Consider the following 14305-nt stretch of genomic DNA (forward strand, 5'->3'; position numbering starts at 1 on the left):
AATAGAACCAATCGATCTTTATTTTTAACATTTTAAAAATATTTATGAATCGCAGCTCTTAACGTATAATTGATGTACTGAATATTTTTAATTTCATCGAATCGCGGTGAAATTTTAATTGCAGTAAACAATGCAATCCAATAGGAAAACAGTATCCCGGCTTAAAAGCAAAGAATGTTCGTACCATATCAAATTTTCCAATCAAAAATCTTCTTTGCACACCCGTTATACGTGTCGATGAATTTTATACAATTTAATGATATCCAAGAGGGAATTGGGGCTGACGAAAAACGTAGCTGTGATTACCAATAAATATTTTTAATTCCACTCGTACGCGCCTTGTCCTCGTAGCTGGGCTGTTATGAAAGTCTCAATGATTTTGTCGGTGTGAACTTTTGTAATAAAAACAGGTAGGTTTGATTCATTTCACGGGCACGAGTCTCTCTTTTACGAGGGAGCTTAATATAGTTCTTATTGGCTCGAAGCTGGGACGTGCGCCGGCAAGACAAAAGGGTGAGAAAAAGGTGCGGAAGTGGATTAAATATGACCGACCAGCCGTCGCCCGACCACCACCGGTCATTAATAGGCCCACTGATAATTGAAGGCAGTTTCTGCCTCTTAATCCTTCTGCCCCTTTTAATCTATTTACCCGACGGCCCTTCGAGTAATGTCGCGTTCACGTTATTCCCGAAAATCCGAAAAAATGAGATCGACAGCAAAAAAAAAAGTCAGCATACAGCAATTCTCACCGAACGACATATTTTGGGTGTTTATTAATACCCACGACCAAATACAATAATCGAATATTTTTACCCTAGCGCACATTGTTGATCCAAGTTATTTTTATTTTGAATGCACGTGGCAGTCACGTTATATTTTACTTTTACTTGGACTGCGGAGGAATGAAATATAAAAATAGGAAAATTAAATTCGCAGCCGTACACACGGTATACCGTTTATTTGGTATGCCCCGTGCACTATATACGTAACCGGCGGAAATCGTGCACGCTTGGTATTTCACTCTTGTCAAACTTTTCTATTACTACGTTCATAGGTTATTTCAGGGTTTCCTTTGTCATTCTATAGATTCCAGTCTTGCGAGGAATTCGCCACGGAAGTATTGTATTTTCTCTGTCTCAAAGTTCAAACGAATTTTCCAGGCCCTTGCAAACGCTCGATTTCCCGCGGTGTTTGAAGTGATTGCCATTGACGACGGCAACGACTAGCGTCTTCGGGAAATGTCGTTTTCAAGCGAGATTTATCGAGGAACAAGAAATTCAAAGGGAAGAGGTTGGAAATTTTGACGTCAAGAAAAGCTCCCAACAATATTTATGCAAGTACTTACGTTACAGATACACGTAGTATTACTTGAACATACAGCTACACGTAGTCAGAAGACCACAGTTCAACTTTAAAGTAAATAAATATTGTACTACGTTAAGTATACTTATTTTTTATTAAAAAAAAAAAAGAAAATAAAATTCTCATATTTTTCTCCGAATCCGTAAAACTTTGGAGTCTGATAATATAAAGATAAGAATTCCGTATAGAAATGCCAAGAAATTGTAAAATATCACGGTATTAAGAACTTCATCAAAAATTATATTTATCCTGGAATTCGAATGCTCCATTGATAACACATAGAAGAAATAAAGATATGAAAAGCCACTTCAATGAATTCAGGAGCATTGTCTATGCTTGTAATATGCTAGTATGTTTTAGGAATAGTAATCACATTCATCTATAGGGTGGTACATGTACGTTTCCTCTTTTACGGTAAAACGATTACCTCGATCTCCACCCTTCCACTTTAAGTACTTTCAGGGGTATGCAGAACCAACTGCAGATACTGTTGCGACGAGTTAATGAACTGCTTTATTAAATTAACGGCCTAATACCGGCGTGTGTGCATGCGTAACACGTACTCACCTAATATCTACGTGTACGAGATACGTAGGTACTCAATAAAACCAAATGAAATTCCTACCGATAACTACCAGCCCGTTAATACCATCGGAATCGGTATTGCTTTACTAATCGTCTCTTTTTTTTTACAGTCCACTAACGAACCATATGGATTTACTTTAAATTTGCATGGAAACGCGGCTCAAAGAAGAGCCGATCAGAGTGTTTATTTAGCTTCGTGTATTGACAAGCATTCAAAGCGTAGTCGGAACAAATGAGACAAAGGAAAACTGTTATCTTCTCAGCATCCCTTTGATCTACGTTGCCAGCCACGTTTACGTGGATGAAATGAACGTGCTACGAGTTACTTTATATGCTGTAGAAATATTGCGTGGATTTAACATTTATCAAAGTAGATTTCCACGTGAAATAATTATGAGATCTGATTTTTTAATTCGATCTGACTTACGGTACTTGGGTAATAGTTGGAAATTCATTAATATACTTAATCGATCGTACGTGATGAATATTAATCAATTTAAATACGTATGGTAAAGTCGGACGTGAAGTGAGAGAAAATTATTTATAATAATTATACTAATATAGTTCTTTAACTTCGTTGTTATTATATTCTATTTTTTATTAAAGGATAATATGATTTTTTAATTTTATGCGGAAAATTTCTTTAATACTCGATTTTAATTTCAGCATGGATATGATGGTATATTAATCGATTCACGTGATCTTCACCTTCGTGATTATAATTTCATTGTTCAGATTTTGTCGCTCGACTGCTTGGATGCTGGCTATTGATAATGTAATTATTTGGTTCATCCTGCGGTTTGCTTCACATCGCCTGCAGGCTGAAACCAAAGTTCATATTAAATTAGGATTCTCATTAAAATCCAATTATGTTTACCGATCTGTTCGAAATTTCGAAGGGACTCCTTTCATCGTTGTTACGAGAAAAGTCGAAGAATATTTCAATTATAAAATAATTTGCTTCTCAAGAATCTCAATGGTGTCCATTAATCTTGAATAATTTTTGCATATTCATTTTTAATTTCAATTAACCCAGAAATACGGTAATTGGTCTCTTTCAATTTTCAGCGTGACTTTATTATTTTATAGATACTGTTTCGTGTATGTGTTTTCGGAAAAGTGTCAAAGCGTACCGGCTCCATTTCGCTGGGATATATGACAGGCGAACCAAATACTATTTTTTACATTTCCAGTCAGCGAAATGTATATCACCGTATTGCCGATATGTACACAGTAGAGTAAAACGAGTATAGTGTTCTGTACTGCAACATCGTGAACATCCAGTAGCTGTATCGATTTTTCACTATAAGAATATCGATAGGACGGTCGAACGATTTTTCCAGGAAAAATCATAAAATGGGAATCTAAACATAATAAATATATAGAAACTTTGGAAAAACACTCTGCAGAGTTGGCGTTATATAAATTTGACATATTAGCAAAATTTGGTTGATCTTTAGTCATCAGTCTAATACTCTTGATATTTCAGTTTGCTAATAAAATTATTAACATTACATTATAAAATTGTAGGTGATTTCAAAGTTATTCTGAACGATAAGTAAAATAATATTGCCGAGTAACAGATGAAGAAAATAAGAAAATTGCGAAAAATGTATAAACCGTGAAAACATCCTTGTTAAAGTGAAAGTACCAAGTCAGTTTCTGAAAACGATCTCGATGAATTCACATAGAGGACTTGCAATCTTTATACATATATATAACATGTATATCTATATATGTAGAATATACATATGTATACCTAAGTATGTAGAAACCATATCCGGAAGATTCAACCGAACGGAGCATCGTGTGAGCAAAGTATACATTGATAGGAAAATCCGATAATTCTCGTTACCCCAACGTCCCATTCGACGAGCATGGGAAAAATAAAAGGTTCCGATCGATGGAGCGATTGATTACCTTCACGGAAATCGAAGAATATGTGGATCTTCAAAGTTTTGCGGATGGGGTATTCCGCTACAGAAGGACAAGACGGAAATACATTAATTTCGAAGACTCATGTCATATAGATAATAAAAAATATATCTTTTTTATTTGCCATGTCAACGAGAGCGTGCATTGTAATTGACGTCATCGTTCTGCATAGTCGATACAATCGCGTGTCCCGCAATCGTCTTTACCTATTACATTAGGCCGTATAACCCTATCTCGTATAACGTGTATATTTATCAAGCTACAATAGGTACTTCGATGCAAAGGAAACGTATAACATTTTGTGTATAGGATGTTTAAAAAAAAATCTATCAACAAATTTTTTGCGTATCCTCAATTCATCTAGCCATTGGGGACTAAAAGTCATGCTGTTGAATGATTGAAGGAAGAATGGATCAGTCGTTGTCTGTTCCGCGTTCATAGCAGCGTAAATCCATCAACGTTAGATTACTGCCACGCGTAGAATATAGTGAATAGATGCACATAACACGAGAAGAAAAACAACATAGGAAGCTGGTTTGTTATTGCCTCTGATGATAACATACAGCCAACCCGACAGTATTAATCTGACAAATACCAGTGGCACGAGCGTCCATACTTGGCAGCTACCTAGACGTTTCGCAAAGTAAATTCCATTATACGAAGTAAGACGAGATCACGAAGGATCTTTTTCCCATTCGGCCTGGGTGGCCCGGGCGACGGTCTCGAACGACATATCCGATGTCCCAAGGATCGTTTTCTCGCTCGCCGATTTCAGGTGGAAAGGGTTCAGAAGGGTTCAAGAGATGGGATATACCTGCGTCTCTACTTTCCTTCCCCATTTGTTTTTCTTCTTATTTTACATCCCTTTTCTTCTATCTTTCTCGTCTTCGACTTGGATATCATGAGCAAAGCATATAGGAGAGGAGGACTGGATGGGTCGGCACTCCTGGAGCAAGGTAAATGCTCGAGGGAGGAGTGAAAGAAAACAGTGTACCTCTTCCACGCTCGCTCTCTTAGCCTCGAGGGCGACGTAAAAGAAAAATAGCTCGAGATAAGAACGGGAAATGTGGGGTAGTGAAACGTTATTTTTTATGAATTTAATACATCGCTCGGATATACCGCGATAATGCAACGTGAAAAATCTCTTCAGCGAGGTTGCCAAGAGACGCGTGCTTTCCTTCTGGCACTTTCCTCTTGCCAATCCCTCTGTCTCTCTTCGGTCCATCCCCGCTTACTCCGTACCTCCTTCCCCCTTGTTTCTTCTATATAATTTTACTTATTCTACATTTTGCGCTCACCCGACGTCTCCTGCCCCTGGAACCAGCGGGGTTACAATTCTCTTGTGTGCCAATGCACCGTGAACGTGTCTGCCGTCTCTTTCATAATTTTCCATAAGACCACGTCTGCACACTCATTGTTAATTTTCCGTGACAAGCAACGTACAGAATTAAAATCTGTTATTTACTTTGCAATCCAAGTAATTTTCAATGCCGCTACCTACAGTCTGATCATGATAATTTTGCAACCATAAAAATACCTGCAATGACGTGAAAAGTGGAATCTGGCTTTTTTTCATCAAATTTATGAATATTTCCTATTACTCGATATTTTTTTATTCCTCCTAGCCTTCAGACTTCTAAGTTACGCAATGTAGATTCTTTGATGTTGTTACAGATATTTAATAGCTTCGTTATATAGATTTTAGCGACTTGCCTGGACCACCCTCATTATAATTTATGTTAAACTCACTCCGTAAGGGAGCGCTCAGGGGATAGGAATTTTCGAAAAAAATTTAGAGTCTTGATTGTACTTTCGATGGAAGTCTTAATTAGCTTGATCGATAGGATGAAAAACAAGCTGATAACAGGTGTATTAAATTATTCTGTACTTGAGCTTCGTTAAACAGGGTCTGTTATTTTAATTAATTCGAATATAGTAAGTATTGCCTGTAAGTTACGGAGAAAAATTTTCATCCTTGACTGTATACATATATATGATTGTGCTAAATGGACAGAGGGTGGTTGGCGTCAGGTTGGTGTGGGTAGTTTTGAAATAAATGGACATTACACGGCAGGGACATATTTCTGACAATCCGCGACTCTTTTATATGCAAATGCACCGAAATCTCACCCTCCGCCGAACAGTCCTTCTCCACTGGCTGCACTACAGGTGGAAACAATTTTATAAAAATAACCGTTTCGCTTGTTGCATTTAAGGCTCGTGCAAAAGAGAGCGACAAGAGTCATTCCCACGAGAGTAATCGCGTATACCTCTATATATACCAGGCATTGTGCTACCTCGAATTCCTATTATACAAAGTGTTACGCAATTTCGAAATAATGGACTTGCCTCTTTCTCGATACAGTCTTCGCAGAATTATTCTTAGGCGTACGAAAATGCCGGTCTTGATCGTTACATGAAAATCGTCAAATAGGAAGTGGGTATTATAAAGCGTTTAACAACAAATGAATAAAGTGACGTGACGATTGCGAACCAGATTTATCGAATAATCACCGTAATAATGTGAGGCAAAAACTACAATGCTGCACACCGTGGCAGAGTAACGATACAAGACGTTTAACTTTTGAAATAAATTAAGAATAACGAAAATTCTTCGTATTCCTGCGAAGAAAAAAAAATTGTCGCTCGTTGATATTCTAACTCAGCCGTTTGGATGCCGTAATAAAACCGTAGATGTTGCGATTGAGTTACTACGAGGGCCATTGGTAGGGTAAGAATAATTAAATTAAATTCCTATCGAATATTCACGTGGTAAGGATCATACGTATACCCCACTGGCCAATGTTTATCTAATATATAATGGAGGTCCATGGAAACACGCTTCTCCATAGATCTTAAAGTTATGCCAGGAACCCAGTACTGTAACACACTTCTCGAGATGGAATGAGAACGTAGACCCAGCTAGACAACCATGCGAATGCACACAGTCTCGCTACGAGTGAGAAATGCGGTTATGGAACGTGTAGTAAATAACACGAGTAGCATCTGCAGGGATGGCTTACCTTTCGTATCCTCTATGACCAGGAACTCACCATAAATCGTATCCATTCACGATCCAAGATATCCTGCCTTCAGATTAGTATACCAGTGAATATATTTGCTTCCTATAGAAGCAATATCAAAATCCGAAAGCATGCCAACATTTTATTGGCATCGAGAATGAATATTTTTTTTATCATATGAAAACCTCCATTTAATGATTATGGGTATGAAAATTTTTTCGAAATAATTCAATATCGAAACATAACGATTCAAGGAAACTGGGAATACGTCACAAGGTTGTCAGATGAAACTTTAGAATTTTTCAGCATTTGATCGATTGGACGTAATCTTGCGATCAAAAGGAAAAGTGGACGGCATGTTACGTCAGCATGGTCATGGAAACGTAATCCTTTATCAATAATGTAAGCGTCCCTGGTTGGTTGTATATTGGCTCGTTGTGCTGCTCCGCGGGAGGGTGAATTCAGGATGAATTAGGGTTGAACGGGGATGACCTAGGGGAGGACTCACCATCTTAAGGATATCGAAACTCGATCCTTTCATTCAGGATTCTTCCAACATCACCTGTCCTCGTACTTACCCTAGCTAACCGAACCACTCTTCGGGGTTTACGACAGTGTAATACCCGGTCCAGGGATCTCGACAGTCTCTCCGAATTAGAACCTTACCTAGGAAGGACCAAGAAGAAGCAGGGATGAAGGTTACGAAGGACAGGGTAAGTTCGAGTTGAGACGATAAGCCGATAAGTCTCATGCGTCGTAAAGGCGACCAAAGTTACTTAATAGGAATCGGTTTGGGTATAAAAGAAACTGAAACTACGGAATTGGTCCGCACAGCATCTATTTTCTATAGGCTAGTACACGATCGAGGGGATAACATCTATACTATACTACTTACTGTACCCATATTTACTTATTTTCATTATCTGCTTGTACTACTCTTCCAACAATTTCAATTTGCTATCACGACGGCTCTATTGATTTTCGGTACCTTCACACGTGCCTATGCTATGTATGTTATCACTGATTGCTCATTGTGGTATGGAGGATATTTCGAGGATCTCAGAAGTAACTTTTCTTACGTAAGATATTATCAAAGTTCTCAATGTCTCTTAGATAGTATACCTACGGCTAAAGACAATAGGAACATTGTCTTTGATATAGCTATTGAAGTCATATTGAAATTGTGCGAGAATTTTTATATAAGTTCTACCATTGTTATTGCTTCTGACAATAGATACCAATGAGAAGTATTGCCGAACTTATACATATAGGAGGTTACGTATCAGTGATTGAATCCGTAATATATTATTTTTTCAAAATTATTACTATACATATAATAACTTCATTATATATATATTGATAGATTCGTAAGAAATCCATGTTCTATCTTATCTTAAATTCTTAATTAATATTTACTTAAAAATTTGAAATATTCTTTGAAATATTTGAATTATATTTTACTCATAAATATGTCTAAACTATGGATCATTCTCGTTTCATTATTTGCTATGGCTATTCATTGCATTCACAGATGTACCTTCAGGCGAATCTTCAATGCAACCAAATGCAAGAGACATGCAAATTCACACATGGCGTACGAAGAAAATATTCTGAATATAATTCCATCTCAATGGGCTGTAACGTTGCTGTTTAGAAACAATATGCATATTGCGAATTTTTTCAAGTTCGATACATCTACGAATGTGGGTATTCAGGCGTGAAATGCAACCATCGAATCGCGAATTCGATTTTTCGCACGAGAGCACATAGTCAATGTATAGAAATTAGAAAAAAAAAAACTGTTGTCTGCGGTGTTAAATAGAAAAAGAGTTATTATATTTTCATAAAAATACTCGTGAATAATTTTATTACTTTATATCTCATAATCGACGTTTCCCAGGCTACAATATATTTTTTCGTTATAGCAATAAACATTTAATAATCTTTTTATTTATTATATACATATATATAACAATAGAAACATATTCGTTTCATATAGCTGGTAGAAATTTCAGTTGAATAGTCTCATACCGCAGTTCGATGTTACTACCGTGTAATTATATAGCTATTATATATATATATATAGCTCTATGTTTAATAATCAATTAATATTGTTTTACAGGATCGTACACAGGTTAGAGAATTACTGTACGAATAACTGCTGCTTAATTCCTCCAGCTTCAACTATTGGGACTAATTGAAAACGTGCTTGGAAAGGCTTTGGCACAAATCTGTAAGCCAAGTCACGTGTTTTGCTGTCTAAATATGAATTTTATGCAACATGATACTGTTAGTTGTGAATGAATATTTTATCGGAAATACATACGTTTCAGACAACTAGGAATAGTGAACCAGGAACAAACTTTGAAATGTATTGAGCGCAGGAGACACCGTCACTGTTACGTTACGTATTATTAAATTATCTTCCGTTTGCTCAATCAGCTTGTATCCATTCTGTATGGAAACATTGTAAATTAAGTCAATCGATGAAATTTCATAATGTTAGTAATTATTAATTGAAACTGTCCGTAAATTAATATTTACTTCTGTGTGTCTCAGAGAATGTGGATATATTTAAATTACTGTCTCAAACATTAATTTACGATTGAAATCGTATATTGCATTTTAATGACTTTATTGAGAATCGCATACGTTAAAAATTGAATTACTGGTTAAAATGACATTAAGGATGAAATACAGCTGTTAGTTATTTCTGTTAGTTATCCTCATTGCATATATTATTGATGGCTATTAAAAATGTGAAATAAATTTTTACCGACAAATTGTATTAAGATTGCTGATATACAAAATAATGCATTAAATTAATCCGCCGTAGAGTCGTTTCCTCGTGAAATATTAAATTGACCTATTTTCGTAAAATACATTTCATCTTCCTTTCGGAAACTTATCTTTTTAATTCATAAGTATAACGCGGACATACCCTGGCGTTCTCTTGGGGCTTGGCAATAACGGAAAAACTTGTAACCCTATGAGATAGGACTCTAGTGCCTCTTCTTGGGAATTGTTTTCATGATCAATTACACGTCGTAGCGAAAAAGAGTAAGTTTGAAAAGAAAATTATGGGTTAATAAGAGAGTCCGAATTTTGGCAATGATTATGGTGGCAGCAACGGAGTCTTGTATGATGCTAATACGTACTGTATGGAATGTATAGTTTATGAATTCACAGAACTGTACACCGTATATATAAGGATATTTCAGAGTCTTGTATGATGCTGATACGTACTGTATGGAATGTATAGTTTATGAATTCACAGAACTGTATACCGTATATATAAGGATATTTCAAGAGTGGCAAAGATTGCCAACCATAACAGTGAGTAAATTGCTGCCAACCTAACGTAGACTAATGTACCAAGCGACTATTAAAGTAAGAGGCCAATTTACTTTACCCCCTCGGTAACGAGGGTGTGAAAACAGCAAGCACACAGCTTTCTTTTTTTTTTCACCATCCTTTAATAAAACATTTCAATGGTTGAATATCTATGTAACCGATGGTCGCCGAATATTCGACTTGAATGAAAATCTTGTCGCCGACTGTCATCCTAGCGTTGACAATTTTTATTTTAGAAATACTTTCAAGTAACATTCAGACGAAATTATTGGAACGTGTCTGGTTGAGAGATGAAAAAATTTATTTTATTTTCTGAATTGCCTGAATTCGAAAATATTATTTGTATTGTTTCTGGGAAAAAAAAAAAAGAAAAACGCCTAGATATGGAATCTGTGTATATACGTACATAGTAAATGATTCATCAATGAGAAGTTGCATCAATTTGAATATAGTTACGAAGAAAATTTTATGTATGTCAAATTTTAATACTTTTTTCTTCTTATCTTCGTTATCGCCAGTGTTATCTACGACGTACAACCTATTTTCCGAGGTCGGTGGATACTTATATTTTTCTTACTTAACCTAAGCTTTATCGAACGAACTTTCAGCGCGTGCAATATTTTATCCCCGTCCCTTAACACATTTTCGTTAACTTCTAGGTAAGTTAATTACAGCTGATAACTACCATTAATTTTAAACGAGGAATCATTTTCATCATTAAGTAACTAACCGCAATTGTTAATGGGTCATTTCTGTAAATGCTGCCGCTATATTAAACGAGTGGCAATTGCCCCAATATTATCCCACAGAGAGTACCATTATACAAGGTTGTTGTGATAATAGCAATTACGATATAGTACCAGAAATTATAAATATATTACCCGACACATAAACACAAACAAAAAGATATATTTTCTCATTACTATAAATCAAATTAAAATTCGAACGTTCTATTTTATCGAAAGTGCATTCGGCATTAATAATTCATCACCAGAACATTTATATCCCTAATTATAATCTACGTCCATGATTAATGCAGTATAAAAATATATTTTGAAATAAAAATTATCCAAAAAGTGTACAAGGTACTGGTTTGATATCAAAGCATTAACATGTTTTATACATGGTATAGATTTATACATGGCGAAAAAAATATTCAAAATATTTAATCAACTTTCGTAACGTCATACGATATACGCAAGTTCGAACTTTGCTATACAGGTAATCCGATAAGACTTCCTGCCAAGTAATCTACATATCGCTAATAACAATTTCTACAGCCACAGTAGAAATGTAAAATCCTTCGGAGCCCTTTGCTCATTGAATCGAAACGTGATAAAGCCAGTAATATACGTAATACTTTTTTGTTTTCAGACATTCAAAAGATACTTGATAACCGATGGCTGAAAAAACAAAGAAATTCAGCGAAGCAAAGGGTTAATTATATTAACACAGAATACTTTTAGAGATTCGCAAACAGAAAGCTACGAACTGATTATATTAGTGAATAAGATGGAGCGAGAGAGAATTTCGAAAGGCGAATGGGAAACACAAACTGAAAGGATCAAAGGGACCGAGGAAAGAAATATGGTACGGGAAAGTGAAAGGGGAACGTTTAAAGTAACGAAGCAGGTCGATCTTGAGAAAGCTTGTGAGAATGTGAAGCAACGTGAGGAAGATAATCCTGAGAAATTTACAGTGGCGAAGGAGCAAGATCGAGCAGTAAAATGCATCGAAGGAACATCGACCCCTAATAGTAAGCATATAGTCCTAGTCCAGGCCGTTTAAATAAATTTAAATTTCCCGCCATATGCGTAACAACGAGTCACCCTATATGTATCCAACTGGAAAATACGTTTAGACGCGAATATTCGGAAGCAGAAGCATCTCCAGCTGCTAAGAAGAGACGCCATCGAAATTCGACAGCTTCAAGAGGCGTTACGTGCCGCTCGTGTAGCCAAGGTGTTGCAGAAGCAATTGGAGGAAAAAGAGTGCATGCGAGAGAGGGCAAAGTGCATAGAGAGAGAGGAAGCAAAGGTCATTAGAGATTGGTACCAGAGCGAAGAGTTCCAAAGGAAACAAGAGCAGGAGTACTTGGCGAAGAGACTGAAGTACAGGGAAGATCTTCAGAACCAACTGGTGAACAATTACTGGATGAGACAACAGAGAGACGAAGAGCGTCAGCGGGAACGTAAATTGGTCGATGAGGTAAATGAAGTCCTCGAAGAAGAAAATCAAAAGGTGAGAGAAGAGAAGAGAGCAACGGCCGTTCACTTGATGGGGGAGCGAGATGCTTTTTTCAAGGCCAAAGAAATGTGGAAGGAAAAGGAAAAGACACGTCTACAGGATGAGTACGTTCGTATAGGGCGCGTGGCTGCTGAAAAGGAAGAAGAGGAGAAGAAGCGTGCGAGAGTGAAGGTAAGATTTTTTGTCGGCATCTGGTGCTCAGTGCGCGAGGTATCTAGGTGTACAGTGCATGTGAAAAATAATTATTTTTTTTCAGACCAACACAGACACCGCGAAGCAGGAATCGATAGAGCGTATGGCTAGACAAACTCTTGACGATGTGTACAGGAAGAGAGAACGCGAAGAATTCGCTAAAGAGCTCTACGAGGAGAAAATGAGGACCGAGGAAGCAAATTGGCAGAAGAACAAATGGTTGGAAAAGGAACGTGTGAAAATGGAGTTGCTGGCGGACATGGAAATGCAGAAGGAATTGATAGAGGAACGTAGGAACTATGATGCAGCCATGGACAGGAGCTATGCTAGACAGTTGGCTGAGGAGTACGAAGCTGCCCTGAAGAAGGATAACAGGGAGAATGAAGCCCGACGTGAAAAAAGTATATTAAATTATAGGAGCCAATAGATTTTAAAAGACGTTTAACATTCATGTACTTCAGATGTTCGCTACGGCATGGAACTGAAGGCAGCGATAGCCGAGCGAAGGGCCCTTCACGCTGTTGAGATCTTACGAAAACAAGCATGCACGAGGCACGACCAGGAACTCGACAACTTCAGGAGGAAGGAAATAGCCAATGAACGTGCTCGAATGCTGCTTGAGTACGCACCGGATCTCAAGGGGTTCCTTAAGCCTGGAATAATACTGAACGGAAGAGATGATAGCGGCACGTGTATGGCAGAATGTTGAAAATAAGCTGTATACAAAAAAATTATATTCGCGAAGAACATCTGACGAATTTTTCTTGCTATTCATCATCTGTGGGCGTGTAGAATATTTGGACTTTTTTTTCTTAAATTTATTAAGTATTGGATAGATATTTGAGTACTTGGAGGAAAGGTTGAATTCGATAACAGTGAACTATCGTTTGGGAGTTATCGCGAGAAATCGGCCTCTGGGACAGTTGGAGCTGGTGGAGGCCTATTTGTCATGACTATCAGATATCCGTTATCCTTCTTATCAGAGAAATAGCCAGTGGGGATCGATGGGTCCTCTATAATGGAGCATTAGGCAGGTAAACGTTGTGGAATTGCGACTTGATGCGTGCCGTGGGATCTTTTTAACCGTTCGTCTGTCTTGCGTTGCAATCGACTGACTCCAAATCGATCAAGGACTTCTGTAGAATGATCCGACCTTTTTTTTTCATCCCTTACTATCACCCTACCGAATATGTAAAATATCAGTAAAAGTACTTTGGATCGGAATATACCACTTTGTATCGAATCGATGTCCCCTGAAATGGCATTCTAATATAAAAAATTGTGTTAGACCCTAACCGTTTATATGGTATTCGAACAACTGCGTGTTGTATTAAAAAAAAATGGTGTACTATTCATACAAATATAACCAGGTATATCAATCAACGAATATTGCATTGAAACCTGTGCGAGATAACGAGATGATATAAATGCATCTGTATAATATAAAATATTACTGCATCAATTTATAATATTGACATAAAAGGTGATTATAAAATGAAATATTTCTATTTAAAATATTTTAATACAGTTCTAATAGACATATTAAAAGGTGCTGAGGCAGTAAACGAATTCAATATAAGTCGTGTAAAAAAATATCCCGTACCCAG

The 14305-nt window shown here is 36.9% G+C and overlaps 1 protein-coding gene across 3 annotated transcripts; it reads left to right on the top strand.

The window, feature by feature from the left end:
* The first annotated feature begins 10678 nt into the window (after positions 1-10678).
* Positions 10679-14012, top strand: LOC112493713 (trichohyalin-like). Of its 3 annotated transcripts, XM_025080446.1 has the most exons (6): positions 10704-10809; positions 10868-10918; positions 11634-12015; positions 12121-12677; positions 12763-13099; positions 13160-14012. In XM_025080446.1, exons 3-6 carry the CDS (start codon positions 11772-11774, stop codon positions 13405-13407), a joined length of 1386 nt encoding a protein of 461 aa, XP_024936214.1. In that variant the 5' UTR covers positions 10704-10809; positions 10868-10918; positions 11634-11771; the 3' UTR covers positions 13408-14012. The 3 variants fall into 3 exon arrangements, with proteins under 3 accessions (XP_024936213.1, XP_024936214.1, XP_024936212.1); XM_025080445.1 differs by lacking the exon at positions 10868-10918 and having other exon boundaries at positions 10679-10809; XM_025080444.1 differs by having other exon boundaries at positions 10704-10918.
* Positions 14013-14305: the final 293 nt, after the last annotated feature.

The sequence above is a fragment of the Cephus cinctus genome, unplaced genomic scaffold, assembly GCF_000341935.2.
Source record: "Cephus cinctus unplaced genomic scaffold, Ccin1 Ccin1_scaffold0132, whole genome shotgun sequence".
Lineage (NCBI taxonomy): Eukaryota > Metazoa > Arthropoda > Insecta > Hymenoptera > Cephidae > Cephus > Cephus cinctus.